The sequence below is a fragment of the Pungitius pungitius genome, chromosome 13 (assembly GCF_949316345.1).
Source record: "Pungitius pungitius chromosome 13, fPunPun2.1, whole genome shotgun sequence".
NCBI lineage: Eukaryota > Metazoa > Chordata > Actinopteri > Perciformes > Gasterosteidae > Pungitius > Pungitius pungitius.
In genome coordinates, this window is record NC_084912.1 from 3762770 (window position 1) to 3779969 (window position 17200).

At 43.9% G+C, this 17200-nt stretch overlaps 1 protein-coding gene across 4 annotated transcripts in view; it reads left to right on the forward strand.

Moving 5' to 3' along the window:
* kcnh1a (potassium voltage-gated channel, subfamily H (eag-related), member 1a) overlaps nt 1-17200 on the forward strand; it is a 23255-nt gene continuing 6055 nt past the window's right edge. The window contains exons 1-10 of one of the 4 annotated variants that reach the window (XM_037465364.2): nt 1-145; nt 2726-2752; nt 4203-4326; nt 6936-7042; nt 7285-7413; nt 8322-8440; nt 8509-8901; nt 11324-11350; nt 13963-14120; nt 14966-15237. In XM_037465364.2, the coding sequence (XP_037321261.2) occupies nt 73-145; nt 2726-2752; nt 4203-4326; nt 6936-7042; nt 7285-7413; nt 8322-8440; nt 8509-8901; nt 11324-11350; nt 13963-14120; nt 14966-15237 (1429 nt within the window). In that variant the 5' untranslated portion in view covers nt 1-72. The remainder of the gene's footprint in view (nt 146-2725; nt 2753-4202; nt 4327-6935; nt 7043-7284; nt 7414-8321; nt 8441-8508; nt 8902-11323; nt 11351-13962; nt 14121-14965; nt 15238-17200) is intronic. The other 3 variants (XM_037465365.2, XM_062566468.1, XM_037465366.2) reach the window with 3 other exon arrangements.

Genomic DNA, 17200 nt, shown 5'->3' on the forward strand with positions numbered 1-17200 from the left:
GCATGAAGCCCGCCGGCAGGCCGAGGAGCAGAAGGTTCCCCTGCAGACGAGACGACTGAGTGCCGAGGCGGGATGGCGGGGGGTCGGAGGGGACTTGTGGCCCCACAGAATACTTTTTTGGAGAATATTGTCAGACGGTCGAACGGTAAGGATGGAGATCACTCCCGTGAAATACTTTAAATGGAAGAGGTGTCAATGTGTCTATGTTTTTTTTTTAGCGTGTCGAATCGGAGCCAATCAGCCAATTAATTAAAGAATTAGGAAAAATCACGGATGCCAATTAGTTATGGATCCCGCACCTTCATATGCATGAGAAAGTTTAGTAGTTTTTTTTATTGTGCTAAGTAGAAAAAGAAAAACTTGATTTGAGTAAAAAAATATAATTATGACAAACAACCTGTTTTTAAAATGTGAGAGCGAAAAGAAGAAAATTGTATGTACTAGCCTTGTGATTAAGGCCACTGGCGGGATTACTTGTAAACAATACATCTTGTCTGGATTCCTTCAGTGTCAATGTGAACGTAAAAAAAGGCCTTTCAATCAACGTCTAAAGACATGTAAGATTAGTTTAGAATGCTTGATGCCTTTGATACGATTCCCCCAATAACGTCCAATAGTTTGAAATTAAACCATCCGGCTTTTGTCTCAACCCTTAAAAAAACACTTGATTAATTATATAAACCGGATTAGTGGTATGGAGGAGACCAACCAAACCTCAAGCTGGACCTATACTTGGGACCACTGTGGATAACAACACCAGTGAATATATATATATATTCAGCCCTGAAAGACTTTCTAGTGTGAACATGATCACTTGTATAAGACCACCAACACCAAGGCACAGGAGTTTGTGTGTATGAATTATCGAGAAAAAAATTGTAATTGTAATGGCTTGTTTAAAAATAAACTTTTAGTACATTTTTAAAACAACAGGCCTAATCAAAACTTATTGAATACCACTAGTAAAAGTGAGGTCCTCCTGTGAGTTATTTATCTTTACAAAAACTCTCAACCTCTGGAAAGCCAAAACGTACCCAATGCTTATGGGGCATTATTTGGGGCATGTGTGCTAGCAAATCCTTCAGCCTCTCCATTAGATAAAATAGTAAGTGACAGGTCACACTGACGCCGGGCCGTGAAACACAACCAGCAGAGTTGTGTGTTTCTATCACAAACCCCACGTGGGGCCAAACACCAGCTAATTGGTTACCGCTATAATTACCGCTTTATTTTTAATGTGGTTTGGCCAAAATTAGGATAGAATTTAACTTGTGTAATTTATGGTTGCTCCCCCCCAGAGGTGTGTCTTGTGTGTGTGTGTGTGTGTGTGTGTGTGTGTGCGTGTACGTGTTGTTCGACACCGTGTCAGTCCACCCAAATAGCACATTAAGATGTGTTATTATGACGCAATGGAACAACACGCACTGTTAGCGTGTTGAAATCTTTCCGGAGGCTTCTATTACCCGAACAGGGCCAGAACCCGGATACCTACGTTGCACTATATGGTGTGAGGCGCGTCCATCTCTATGAGAGAAAAGAGAGAACCCTAATCTGCGGGAAGAGACACAATGGAGTGACCCGTGAGGCGGTTGGGTGGGCGTTCACAGACAATCAGACGCTCCTCTTGTTCCAAACTGTCGAGCTTCAAGATGCACGTTTTGTTGTCTCTATTTCACGAAATGCATGTTCGGGTATTTTTAAAATATGAGATACAAACATGCATTTCTTCATCTGTGTTGTGTTTTGAGTGTCGGCGGATGACACCAGTGGGCGAACAACGCCGCTGACCTCAAATAATGTTAAAATGTGCCCAATGAGCCGAAACACCATCCTCTAAAATCACATTCTGTGAGGTTCTCATTCAAAATCGACACGTCATAACATTTTTGAATTGATTTGTCAAACTTATGTTATTTACACATTCAGCGGTCATGGAGGAATATTATCATTATTATCATTAGGGTTCCTGGCTGCCTGGTGAATGTCCAAATTCTTAGATCTTAGATCTGTTTTCATAATGATGAATGATAAATTCTCCATCTTGTTGCCTGTCGCTGGAGCTGAAAATGAGGTGAAGAAAAACCTACATCAAATCGAGCAACTACATTTTCTTGTATTTCTTGAATTGTGTCTCAATGGAGATTTTGATTTAAATGAAGATCATGAACATGTTTGGCTCGGGGGCTTTTGAATATGCAGAATATGCCATATGATTAATAAATTTAGTTTTCCGTGACACAAATCCATGACTGCGGATATGTAAGTGTCAATAAAGGATGCTTTTTCCTAACAGTAACACTAACACCCGAAGAATAAACCGTGATAAAACTGATGGTAAGTGAGTAAGCAAACAGCAGCATGCTAACAGGTTAGCCTCGCAGGTTTAGGCCTTAGGATGGGTAGCACTCAGCTTGTGTCTGAGTTTTTAAAATTGTATTTAGGCCCAAAATAGGATGAATGCAGCTTCAGCACAATTCCCAAGTAGGCGAACGGTTAAACCTGCTTCTGTATCGGGCTACAAAGTAGCGGCCGTGGTTTGTAGCGCATAGCATTCGGGTTAGCATTTGGGTTAGCATTCGGGTTAGCCGCGCGGCGAGGATTGCCTGGTTGGTGTGTTGTCTCTTACTTTGGTTGAAACGTCGCGTCCTTTTTTGTCTGACGTTCAACAGATGTTTCTCACTGTAATCTGTTAACCTTCTTTCCTTTTTTTTTTCAAACATTTCAGTTTGGACACTGTCACATAAACAGACAGGTACTATTAAGTTTGGTTTGGTGTATGTTTTCTTTACGGTATATCTCTTTATGTTATGTACCACAAAATGTTCTATACCAAATGCTGTTAATTTACAAAGCACTTGACTATTTAAACTATTGAGATGATTACACATGTTACTGAAAATTTGCTGTGACACAGCAAATCCAAGGCTAATGACTATAATTGACCTCTTTTAGCTCCTTCATGTGATCATTGTAAAATAACGCGTTGGCATGGAACGTCTCCTGCATCACATTCAGTGTTCCCATGCTTGTAGTTGTCTTCAATGTTGTGATCAAAGATTCTTTATATTTGTGAATGTGTTGTTGTGTGCCAGGTGTTTTTTAAATTGCTCCTCGTGTCCTCTCCTCCCCTGTGTCGTCACGTTGTTGTTGTCTGTTTTCATAGCCGGACAGAAAAGAGTTTTTTTCAGGTTTTATCCCTCGTTATCATCCCTTCTCCTGCCAATTTGAAATGATTGCACCAGCTGTTTATTTTATTTTTTTAAAACCTTAACCAAAATTCTGATGGATTTGAAATCGTCTTACTTCAAGTATTTTTAAGTATGAAACTTTTAAAAAGTCATTCTCGTAATCCGCTCAATAATAAAGAATGCCTTCGCCTTTAAAATCACTTAAGGTTTGTGTAGGCATTCGTTTAAATGGAAGTTTACAAATAGTCTAAACTACATAGACACCATAACATTTCCACTTTTGTTTCGATTAACCTTAATAAAAGAGAAAAACGGCAAACGTTTCCTTTATTGGGCGTCGTGTTAGAATATGGCGCCATCTAGAGGTTGCAGATTGCAATTGACTGAAACTCCTCCCACATGCAAAGCATGATGGGATCTACTGTGGCCGATGCACAAACTGCAAATAGCCGACAGAGTCTATAAAGGTGAAGATATTCATATAAGAGTTAATGAAAAAACAAATATTCTCATGTTCTGTTGATTTGACACTGAAGAAAACATTCTTAATGTTTCCGCTTAATGGTTCCTTTTAATGATAAAATAGCCGAGGTTTAGAAATGTAGCAAAATAGGCCATTAAGAATACGCAACTAAATAATTACTCAATTTCTTAACATTTTGGCCACAAATAAGTTTTGCTTAGAGGCTTTGCTAACATTTGAATGGGAAAAATATGCAATATTTGAATTAATGTACACGCCTTTTCATGACATTGAAAAAATGTATGAACAGGGATATTAACATAAGGAATGGCTTGAAATTCAATCATTTAATTGATGACAAATGCGAGTACTGTTTTCCCCCCCGAAAAAACTATAACGGCTCCCTAGGCCTGATACATCATCTACTAAAGCAACACACTAAGGGACTCCACAAGATGTAGTGGTGCTTATACATTTGCGTATCCTCGTTTTTTTTTTTTAAATACTGCAGCCCTTGGAGTTCATCCGCCCTTCTTCACTCTCACAAACAGATACCAACTTTGTCCTGGGAAACGCCCAGATAGTCGACTGGCCCATCGTCTACAGCAACGATGGTTTCTGCAAGTTGTCGGGGTACCACAGAGCAGAAGTGATGCAGAAGAGCAGCACCTGCAGGTACGCCAGAGGCTCTGTGTGTGTGTGTGTGTGTGTGTCCTGGATGCGTTCGGTTGTCAAACGCTAAAGAAATAAGATGATTCTTTGATATACATATATATACTTTGTTTGATTGGACCCACGCTCATGATTAGCCAGTATCTTGTTAATCTGGATGAGCTTCATCTCGGGTTGGTGAAGCTAAAGTAATCATGCTGCAGCCAGAGAGAGGATCGCTTTCACTAAAAGTTGCTTATCTTTCTTTTGAATGTCATGAGTGTAAATGTTGTCAGTTTTGGAGATATTTAATCATAAAGCAAAGTGTTACAAATTGAGGTTCTGGTCAAGATGAAGTCAACGGACCACCGAGATATCGATATCTGTACCGAGTTTTAGCAAAATTGATGCAGTTGTATTTTGGTTAAATAGACAGACTTCAACAGTTTTGAGTGAAACTGCTGCCTCATCACTGACTGCAGAGTCGAAGCTGTGTCCATGGGGGGGGGGGGGGGGACACATCACATGAAGCAGCTCTTTACTTGTGTTGGTTGTGTCGTAAAACGTGCCATTCAGCTCTGCATTAAGAGAATCAGATGGAAACACTTGGCGCTGACAGCTGAACCCAAAAGTATAAAAACAAAACAAAGAGAGGTCAACAATCCTGTTTTTTATCTGAAAAGAAACACAGTAATCAATCAAGTTCTCACACCCATACTGTGCGGCTCAAAGGAATCCCACAATTAAGAGTTTGTTTTCATTATTGCAGCCTGTTGGTGCTCATTCACATTAACACATGATGGGAAGCTGCTGGATTCCGACCTCTTCAGCTGCTGCTACTGGAAGCTCATGTATGGCAGCTTTGTGAGGACGTTTTGGCCCAACTTTAGTGGGGAGGAAGTCGTCTACACGTTCACTCTTTCCTCCATCACATGCAAATTGAATTCTCGAAATCCGCCGCTGCGCTGCAGTATGTTGGATTTATTCAAACCAAACCCCCCCCCCCGCCCCCCCCCCTCCCTGTCTTGGACACACGTTCTTCTCGAGCATCTCCGGCCTCTCTAACGTGCTCCTGAGTGTGAAGTAGCACCTGTTACCATATGGTTCGGCGGCTGCCTGGCGGGTGTAATGTTACCGAAAAACATCTGGAGCAGCTCAGCGGTCTAAAAATAAAAAGACGCAGTAATAAGAAGTGCTGATATATGTTTCAGCCCCGCTCACAGTCTGAGATGTACAAACACTGCCTCCTCTGTCTGGATAGGAGCTTATGTTCATTTTGAACAAAGTAACGTGGGTACATTTAGACTAGTAGCGTGTTTAGTTACGTCCATTGTCTGTTACCTTTCACACTCGTCTGTAAACGTTTCAGCCTTTTTTCATCACTTTCAATTGGCTGCATCATGGTGACGGCGTGTCAAAGGCTTTGGCTTCCAACCTGCAAAACTAATGACATCGCCCTCAGCTGTGCAAACTGATGTTTGCATTGAGGTGATCTTGTTGTTGTTGAGTCATAACTGATTAGAAATCATATAGAAATCATACACATTGCCCACATAATATTGTTCTTTTTGTTTTACAAACACTTTTTTGTGGATATCTAGAAATGATTAGTAATGTTTTTTTTTTTTATGTGGGTTAGTTGGTTCATGATGAGTAGTTTTTAATTGCTATCACCACAGCCCCTTTCATTGTTATTTATAGCCCTGTCTTTTTGGTCTTTTATATCTTTTTTTACACCTTGATTGTGAGGCCTAAAAAAACAACGAGTTTGATTGTGTGATGTTTTTCAGGATGACTCAAACATAAAATGTATGCCCATCTCCCCGGAGTCTTATGTCTAATATCTGAGCCAGTTTGGCAGCAGACGCGTTTGGATCAAAGACGTTATTTCCATCTCTCGGCTGCTCTCACTCTCTTCTGCCTCTCCTTAATCATGCATATGTTTTTTTTTTGGGGGGTTCCATAATGCATCCTATCATCTTGCGGGGGGGGACCCATGGGTATCTTTCTTTCGCACGGCGAGCGTCGGTCGAGGATATATTTTTCTTTGCATCGAGTCACATTCATCTCGACTGAGAGGAAACAACAGAGAGAGGACGTTCATCCGTGATATTACATCAAGCGTTGGTCTCTAAAGTCTCTGCAGCGTCAGGATGGAGTCTCATTAAATTTAGCCCTCCTTTTTTTTAACTTCATAACAAACTCAGAGTTATATTTAGACCACGCTGGAACAGGCTGCCACTGAGTGTGGCAGTAACAAGCAAGGTGAGATTAATGTCTCATTGCTGCTCGACCCATCTTCGGGTTTAATTTTGTTTTTGTGAGGCACTTAACATCTGGCCAATTAGACATCACGCCTCATTTGTCTTTTCTTTATGCTTTTCGTTTCAATGAGTTTTAATCTAATTGTTATCAAAACAGCCAATCTGGTCCCCAACGTTTAGGTGTAAATCTTTAAAAAAAAACAAAAAAAAACTGCAGCTTTGCTTGAAAATACACTAGAGGGTGTGAGAAAAGTACCTAAACCAGTGAATAATTCGAGCCTTCATCACCACACTCGTTCCGAGGCCCCGACAACGTGCCCCTGCCTATTAAATATTTAAATTGTTTTTCTCCCCCTTTGTGTTTTCCAGCTTCATGTACGGCGAGCTCACGGACAAGGACTCCACGGAAAAAGTGCGGCTGACGTTCGAGAATTACGAGATGAATTCGTTTGAAATACTGATGTATAAGAAAAACCGTAAGTATCTGGCGAGTGAGAAAAAGGCGCCGCGCTCCTCTGCCCTCTGTGGACATGCACTTCCTGTCCAAAGGTTGACCGTTTAGTCCCCAACATCTCGGTTTGCACGATGCTCTTTGGAAATGCCTTATTGTCACAAACTTGCCTTGCATATGTGCACTCGGTGTCATTTGTACTTTTAAAAAAAAAATAACCAGCTGATGCAGTGACGCGCGTGTGCATCGTTCTTTTTGTGCTTCCAGGGACGCCCGTGTGGTTTTTTGTGAAGATCGCTCCCATCCGGAACGAACAGGAGAAAGTGGTCCTGTTCCTTTGCACGTTCAGTGACATCACAGCGTTCAAACAGCCCATTGAAGACGATTCCTCCAAAGGTTTGTGTTTGTGACAAATTCCCCTTTTTTCAACTTCATTTCAGAAAGCATTTAACCTTCATTCTTCCCCCGCAGCGATTCCAATAGAAACAAAAATGTATTAGCTGTTTTTTTTTTGTTGCATATTGCGTTTTTTATCGCGAGGGGGAGGTGGTGCATGTGCACCGACAGGTAGCGCTCTGATGTAAAGCACGTTGCACCAGCGAGGCTTTCGCTCCCGCCCTCTTTCCGACGATCGATAACAGGTATTGATCCGTGCTGCCTGAGTAGGAGGGAGGGGCGTAAGATCTCTTCTTTATTCAGCCAAGGGAGGATTGTCCTCGCTGTTTACTCACATCCACTGTAAAGTATTTTAAACCTACAGTAACACATTTGTGTGTGTGCACGTGCACAAGCGTTGACATGCTGTGCTATTACAGCAGAGTAAATGTGAGTCCGACGTTCACTCTCCTTTCAGCTCTTATTTTTACTGATTTGTTTCTACAGGAAAACAGCTGCTCGCTGCAGCCGAGAACAATGGGAGCAGTGAGAGAGTGAAGGAAAACACAGAAGCTCGGCTGATAGGGAAACTGCTTTAAATTGCCGCCCCCCCCCCCCCCCCCCAAAAAAAAAGTCTCTTTACACATGGTTACAATCTCAGGTTCTGCTGCACGGATATTGACAGTTTCTCAAGGATGAAGTGTTTAATTGGTGGATTTATTTAGTGCTCTTTTTGTTAGCACATTCTTTACGTCTCAGTAAGAACTGTTAAAAGTTTTAGAAATATACACACAAAGACTTAATGGCATAATTGCAATACTGAGTCTCGCATGGGTTGCTCCTGAAGGGTGTGTGTGTGTGTGTGTGTGTGTGTGTGTGCGTGATGTAAAGCGTCCTTAGTCAAATCTCCGCCTGTTTGTGTTCCTCAGGCTGGGGAAAGTTCGCCCGGCTCACTCGGGCTCTGACGAGCAGCCGAGGGGTCCTGCAGCAGCTGCAGCCCACGGTGCATCAGGGAGAGAACGTCCACAAGCACTCCCGCTTGGCCGAGGTACGGAGGAACACTGCACGTACGTCCGCCTGGGCCTCTGGGTTTAGCTGACTGGCTGTTCTTGTTAGGTACTGCAGCTGGGCTCAGATATCCTCCCGCAGTACAAACAGGAGACCCCCAAGACCCCCCCGCACATCATCCTGCACTACTGCCTCTTCAAGACCACGTGGGACTGGGTCATCCTCATCCTCACCTTCTACACCGCCATCATGGTGCCCTACAACGTCTCCTTCAAGACCAAGCAGAACAACGTGACGTGGCTGGTGGTGGACAGCATCGTGGACGTCATCTTCCTGGTGGACATCGTGTTGAACTTCCACACCACGTTCGTGGGGCCCGCCGGCGAGGTCATCTCGGACCCCAAGCTGATCCGCATGAACTACCTGAAGACGTGGTTCGTCATCGACCTGCTGTCCTGCCTCCCGTACGACGTCATCAACGCCTTCGAGAACGTCGACGAGGTGAGCTGGTTTTGGGCGTTTTGGTTTTTTTTTTTTAGCCCCTCTGAATGCATCCATTTTGGCAAATTGTGACTTTTCATTTCACGTGGATTGATTGGCACAAAGCGGACAACTCAGGATTCCATCGATTTGTTAATTGGCCGTTTCAGAATCTTTTCATTTTGATGGAATTTCCAAACAGCCAAAGCTTCTCCGCTCTCAGTTTCTTGTTTGTCATATGAATCATCGTGGTCTTAATATTCTGTGTGTTTTACTGCCGAGACAAAACAAGTAATTGAAGACGTAAACTCTGTGGAACTGTTAAGGGCCTCAACTTATAGACTTAAGCCGTGATGTGTAATGGCCACATTCTCCAAAGAAACCGGGTGCCGCCTTTTACTTCTGGGTCCAACCAATCAATACAATCTACAATTTACAGTCAATGTTGTTGCCAGGCACATTACCTGCGCTGAAATAAACCAGGGTTCCCAACTTTTTAGAAATATACAGTCATTTAAATAGCATATGGTGTTTGTATTTGTGCTCTTTGTCTATTAAATCAGGCCCCGGGGTGAAACATCCTAGAAGGGGGATCTTTTCTGAGGTGATTGACAGGTCGGTTATTAGGTTTCCGTGCAGCAACTCGATAACAACATTGACATTGACAATCAGATCCGGTTCTCGTTGTTTTGCTTGTGAATGAGCGTCACATGATCATATGCATTTGTTTGTGTTTGACCCCGACGTGGCGAGTGTTTGCCGCAGAGAGCCTTGAGATCATGACAATAAATGGTGCATCTTAATTGCGGGAAGAAGAGTTACATTATTAAAGCGGGGCACTCGTCTCTGCTGTGTCACCGATGCCCTAAAACCACTAACACCTAATGACAGCTGACAAAAGGACTGAATCACGCGCCGTGCTTAACGCGACCGCATGTTGTTTTAACCCAACGAGCGTTTAGAGTCCTTCGCTTCTAGCTGGATGAATTATTTGAACCTTTATGCGACTACGTTAGACTGTTTACTAAATGCCTCTGTTTGGTTGTGCAGGGGCCGAACAAAAGGGAACATGTTGTTTATTGGTTGCCTGCATTCGTTTAATTCAGTGCACACAAAATAGTGAAAATATTTGCCGATAAATGTTTTTCATGAAGTCTAGTTTTATCTCCTACTCCGACTGATTGGAATGTATGTTTATGGTGCGGTATGTTTATGTATGTTTATGGTGTGAATCTCACACGTGGATTAAATGCAGCCTCTAATAATGCATCATTGTGCGTGCTTGTGTGTGTGTGTGTGTATGCCTGCGCTGCGTCTCGTGGTGTGTGTGCGTTACTGCGACTGTAACCTGCTGTGAAAGCATTAAACGGCGAGCTGCGTCACAGCGAGCTGCGCAGTGTGTGTGTGTGTGTGTGTGTGGGGGGGGGGGGGGGGGGAGGGGCGCGTCGGCTCTGAGGGGCTATCGGGTAGCACACGCAGCACAGAGGCTTTGCAGCGGCTTTATGACAAACGAGGAGGCTTCACGTTGGAAAATAATTCATTTAGTTAAGTTTTGTCTGTATTGCACGTCTTTGCCGTTGTACAGAAACCACTAGAAAGAGTCACTCGCTCACTTCACATTTCACCACGTTGGGAGCTGACCACCATCGTGCTCTGCAGAGGGGAGGAGGGGAGTTGTAGGGAACGGTCAGATAATCGCATAGATAGCAAAAAAGTAAGTAAAGGTATGGTCATCATCTTGAAGAGTCCAACAGTGTGCCTCTGAAATGAAACACATTTGAGCTAAATGACACAAAGCTAAATACTTTCTCTCAGTTTGATATAATTGTTCTTTGAGTATTTTCTGACATCCTCGAATCAAATGTTATCGAAAGTGAAGCCGACTTTTAGCTGCGTGCCTGCACTCTACTGGGCCGCCTTTTCCGTGAGGTTCAAGGTTTAAGTTTAAGCCCTCGATGAAGAGCGCCGAGCCTCTGGAAGGCGACCGCCCGCTTCCCGGAGCGTCTTCCAGAGGGTCTTCCAGAGGGTCTTCCCGGAGCGTCTTCCAGAGGGTCTTCCAGAGGGTCTTCCAGAGGGTCTCTCCAACCGGCTGCAGACGGCTTGGTGGGCGTCCGCGGCCCGGCTAGACGAGAGCGGGTTAACAACGGGCCTTTATGACCTCAGCGGCTGACATGAATGACTGTGATGGCTGCGCATGCTTCAGAGAGGGCGCACCTTTCTTTTCCATTTGATGCCTTTTTTTTGATAGTGTTGATTTGGTCACATGTCTATTCATCGCTTACTCCTGATCAAGTGTCTTCTCTCTTGTGCTTCGTTTATGTTTTTTCTTCTTTTACGTCCCTTCTGTTTGCATGGCCTCCTCCTCCCGCCCCCCCCCCCCCCTGCCCTCCCCACCCCCTTCCCCCTCTTCTGCCTGTATTCATGCATGGGACGTGATGGGAAGAATTGGAACCACCAAGCTGTCACTCAAGTAGGCTTCAGTTTGATTAGAACATGCTGATGTTGCGGTTTTGTGTTTCATTGTCACCTCAAACGTTCTCTGTGACATTCCAACATTTCACGCCAGCAGAAGCATCTGTGAAGGACATGAATGTCACAGAAAACAAGTTGAGATTTGTGCTCCTTGTTTTTTTTGTTTTTGTTTTCCTTGCTAAAGGTTTTCAGTGCCAGGAAATAACCCCCCCCCCCCCCCCCCTATCCAATTATGTCCAACGGGACATTTTGAAAGCGGCGTCATTAAAGCTGCTTTAGAGTCCCTTCAGTCGGTAACAAACACGTCTTTTGTGACAAATTGACCGGATCGATGAGATTAAAGAACATCCTGGCATTGAAGACATGTTTTAGTGGCATGAGTTTTGAGCCTAGTGTGCTTTTCCATCTCTTTCTTTTATCCTCTTTACCAAATCAAACGTATGTTTATTTGTAAATGTTTTTTTTGTGTTATTTAATAAACATAAGATATTTGCCACAAAGTTCTTGCATGACGGAAAGTTTAAACATAAAGTCTCATAAACACTTTTTGTAAGTGGTAGAAGGTTGCTAATGATATCTAAATCTCAACACAACGTCCATCGAGCTGCTGATATCATTCCTTAAAGACTTCTTCATTCTCTTTGAATATTATCTAGTCGGGTAATTAAGTATTTTTCCATTAAAGGCACCAAACGGGGGAAGTGCTCGTGGGAGACGCTGCCTCCTTCTGCACAATAAATGCAGTCTTACTAACAAAAATGTACTTCACTGCACAATAATGACTTTTTGATAAAAGATGCTTTTAGTTATCCATTCTTTACACTTTACACTAAGCCAGCGAGATATCTGTGTGACCCGGCGGTTGATTAGTTCCCTTCAACAATAAATGGCGTAAGCAAGGGAACGAGTGTAAATGAAACACATCACAAAGTGTTGATTGGTGACATTTAGAGACGTTCGTGCGTGCACGTTTTCATGCAACAAAGACGCACGCTGTCTCTTCGACCCTTCTCAGCTGGGGGGGGGGGGGATAACGTTTTATCGCGGGAGGAATCAGCTAGCATGTAGCATGTAGCATGTTTACTCCCTGTGAAACAACAAAAGAAGATACCTTTGTTTTTGAATTGGTGAGCTTTAGAGTCATATCGTCTCTAAAGTCACGTCTACTTTATTTAAGTCATGAAGAATATTCTGGAGACTGCTTGATTTGAACTGGAAAATATTTACTTAAATGACATCTTTTCGGAAATCTGTCGTGCACGTCGAGCACTCAACACGTACAGGTCGGGGAACGTTAGTCAGTCCGATCTCTCCTCGCTCCAATATCGAATTAAAGTAAGCGGGGGCAACGTCCCCGGTTTTATGCCACCCCCTTTTCCCCCCCCAAGTTTAGCATAAATGCTGTTAGCGGCCGATACAGACAGCACTTTAAACAACAAAAACAACGCCAACTTATTTCTGTTTCTGCCCAACTGTTTTACAGTGAAAACACGTTTTTTTTTTTTAATGAGCTTTAGAGATGCTGCGATTTGAAAACTGCCTTTTAACCGGCTGCTGGCTTTCCCTTCTAATTTAAAGCTAGCCATCGCGTTTAAAAGAGTTCCACGAATGACTTTTTTTTACGTCTTACCGAGGGACGAACTTTTCTACCGACTCGTTTTTTTCCGCAGCGGAACTATAAAAAAAAATAAATGAATAAAAAACACGATTGCACTGATTATCGAATTCTGTTGGAGCTCAGGTCCGTAAAGCGATTTGCGGGAAGCCGAGGTGTCTGGCAGGCAGCTAGATCAGATCAAGTGACAGCCAGCGCTGCAGTTGTACTCGCATTGCAGGCCGCAGCACATTAGCAGATCAATAACCCGGCCCGTGGACACACACACACACACAATCACACACACAGAGAACCAGCAGCAAACTGATGGGACTGCATTTGTCTGTTTGAGTGGGTGTTTCGATATATTCAGTTAAGTTGAGTAGACATCCGGCTGCTGGTTCTGTGACGGCTACGAGTTGTAAAATGTTTTCAAAGATGAAGTTGGCATATCGGAACTCTTTCACTCTTCACATTTGCTGTGGGCTCAAACACTTTTCATATTGACTCTTTGAAAAGGCTTTAAAGTGTTGTGATATAATGTGATTTATAATAAATATAATGATGTAAGACTCTGAGCAAACACTGAAGTACACGACTTCATCACAGTTAATGTTCACAGTTTGATGAAAACAAAAGTTTAAATTGATGTTATACAATTGTTTTTTTTAACAGTTTCTGCAAGATTTTGCTAAATTCTAAGAATAAGCTACCAAAGTTAATTTTATCCAAGGTGGATTCCTATTAAATCACAGCAGCCAAGCCACTAATAAATCATAAGAAAATGTAAAAACAATCTACTCTGTATACACAAAATGTTATGTAACGTAAATCATTTTAAAATATAGGTTATTTTAAGTTGGTATCATTTTATAATGCACATGTAAGCATATATGAGTTAAAAATATATCCCTCAATAACTGTAATTCAAGAGTCAAACAACCAATAAAAAAAAAGAGAAACTCTTGTAATGTTTCCAACCTTTTTGTCTTGGTGTCCCTCTCCTCCGGCTTCAGGGGATCAGCAGCCTGTTCAGCTCGCTGAAGGTGGTCCGGCTCCTCCGCCTGGGTCGGGTCGCCCGCAAGCTGGACCACTACATCGAGTACGGGGCGGCCGTGCTGGTCCTGCTGGTGTGCGTTTTTGGACTGGCCGCCCACTGGCTGGCCTGCATTTGGTACGTTTTTGTGACGTTTATCTTTTTTTTATTGGTGTCAATAGAGGTTCTTGCCGACATGCCCCCTGAACACCTACAATTATAACATTAATAATATTAATAATACATCATAATTTAGCTGCTGATTTCTTATATTTTCATTCTGTGGCGATGTAGAAAATTAAAACGCCCGAATAAAGTGGAAGAAATTTAACTTCAGTTAAGTTCTTAGTTACTACAACACATCAGATAACAGATTCTGAGACTGCCATCCCAGTGATTCACTAATGGTGGAGCCAGTAAATCTAATTAAATCCTTGGTTAAACTAATTGCATTAATTAGCAGTTATTTTTTAGCAAAACATGTTTGTTGTCCACACATTAAAATGATCCATTTTGTTTTTGGTACCTTAAAAGCCTGAAAAAGTAGTTGTGGTTTCAGGAGAATTATAATTTCTCATTAAAATGTAGATTTTTGGCTTGGTGGAAACATTGAGTTCTCATCTTGTATTGATGTATTATGCTCACCAGTAAGAACTAACCAAGAAAACGTGTCGTATTGGGGACTTTAAAAAAAAATGTTTTTATGCATGATGATGTGCTTCCAACTAAATAACCACTTGCACACATTTTCATGTCACGATCGATGCTTGAACCAATCCCTTCAGGAATCAGGATTACAAGAAACCCCCCCCCCCCCCCCGAGTAATATACATATAAACATACACAACCACAACACGATGCTCATCTACCACTCTTCTAACCATGTGAATATGCAAGATGTAGCAAATGTGGCCAATGTCATGAACACAGTGAAACCCCAGCAAACCTTGCTCGTATTCTTCCCCCCCCCCCCACCTCTCCAGGTTCAGCATCGGTGACTACGAGGTCATCGACGAGGAGACCAACATCGTGCGCATGGACAGCTGGCTCTACATCCTGGCGGAGACGGTGGGCAACCCGTACCGCTTCAACGCCAGCGGCACGGGGAAGTGGGAGGGGGGCCCCAACAAGGACTCCGTCTACATCACCTCGCTCTACTTCACCATGACCAGCCTGACCAGCATCGGCTTCGGGAACATCGCCCCCACCACGGACGGGGAGAAGATCTTCGCGGTGGCCATGATGATGATTGGATGTGAGTGGAGGCGTTTCGTCTTTCACCCGGTGCAGCGGTGGGTGGGGGGGCGGGGGGGGTGGGGCACATGATACGTGAGACGTTAAATATGCTCTCTGAAGCCACGGGAGCAGGTGGATAAATGAATAAAGGACGGAGCCACCCCGGGGTTTCAGAAGATAGAACTTTACAGGTGATTAGCCGCGCGGCGTTTTCTCACTCGCCTGTGAATCGGCAGCGCGCCGCTCCGCCGGAATCCGGTCCGGTGCCAGAACTTTGGACGGCAGCTTTTCTTTGATGTGCAGCATCACAGGCCTTTGATGACTTCCACCGCCCGCTATCCACACTGCACCTTGTTCCTTTAACAAAAAGAAAACAGGCGCACTTTACATTTACACTGATTTAAATCCACATTTCCACACATATTTTTATCCAAAAGATGTCATGTCTGTATTATGAAGCTGTTATTGAACATCCTCTGGTGGAAATGCTGAGTAACAATAGACTTAAGGATCATTTAAATGTGTCAGAATGAGAAGGCTGCAAAAACTCCAGGTTTTCTCCAGTCCCCCTTGAAGCAGGAGCTCTGTTATTTTTTGCATTCATTAGGCTCATTACCTCAGCGCGTGACGCCGTGCTGAATTATTCAGCCCCTTTCTGGAGCGGGATGCGTTTACTCACAAGTTATCGCCGTCTGAAAAGGGTTCAGGAGAGCAGCTGAGGGACGGGAAATGAGACAGATGCTCTTTTGGAGGCCGGAGCGTAGAAAAAAAAAAAAACTTTTAAAATAGCACTTACAGTAAAACAATTCTTAACTGCAGAGAAAACCTGCCATCCAACGAGCATCTTATCCGCTGGGAAGGGAGCGTATTCTCACAGCTTTTTTTCACATGACGATATTAAACATTTATGAGGAGATCTTCTCCTTGTGTGGCTCGTAACGCAGTTTGCAGCGTGACGCGTTTCTGTGTGACTGCACCACCAAGCAATAACGGACCGCCGGATCAATTTAGCTCAGTGCTCCCTCTGGTCCCTCTGCAATCACACCTCACAACCCCCCCCCCCCCCCCACCTTCCTCCTGTCTATTTCCACCTTTCGCCTGCTCAGATTTATGGACACAGTTTATGGAACTGGAAAAAAAAAATGTCATTGTGTGATAGGAATCTAAATATCTAAAAAAAAAAATAGGATGGTTCCGTTGTAGATGCGATCTACTGTAGTCCATGGCTGTTCTCCATGAAATATAGATGCTGTGATACTGTTCTATTTTTACCACCAGCACTAGAAGATCACAGTGTGACGAAGGATTGAGGGGAGAGGGGGGGGGGGGGGGGGTGGTGGTGTGTGTGGGGGAGCGTTGGAAACGGGGGCACTGTACATATGTCTTGTTTCTATAGCAACCGATGGCCCGGGGGTTGAGTTTCTGGCAACTGTATCACAGCCACCCAGCTGTCTGGACAGTTGTGTGTACGTCAGTGAGTGAGTGAGTGAGTGAGTGAGGGTGGGAGGGTGGGAGGGAGGAAGGGAGTGAGTGAGTGAGTGAGGGAGTGAGGGTGGGAGGGTGGGACGTGATCGAGATCCGTTTGTTGCAGCATCTTCTGCTCATCAGAGGAACCCGGGGAGACGCAGACCAATGTCCACCAAACTTTGGTTTGACACCCAAAAGGAAATGGAGTCCGATTTAACTGGCTCGGCACGACACCCCCCGAAAACCCTCGTCGAATGACCGCACCCACCCCCCCCCCCCCCCCCCCCCCCCCCCACACACACACACACCCCCTGAGGAGTTGTGAGCAAACAGACGCAGGTCACTGTCGTCGTCTGTGAGTGATTTGAAATGTGCGGCCGGCGGTGTCTCCTCTCCTTCCCTTCTAGCGGGGGCTAATTAGGGCTCCACCACACACACACACACACACACACACACACACACACACACACACACACACACACACACACACACATCTGGTAGCTTTGATCCACACG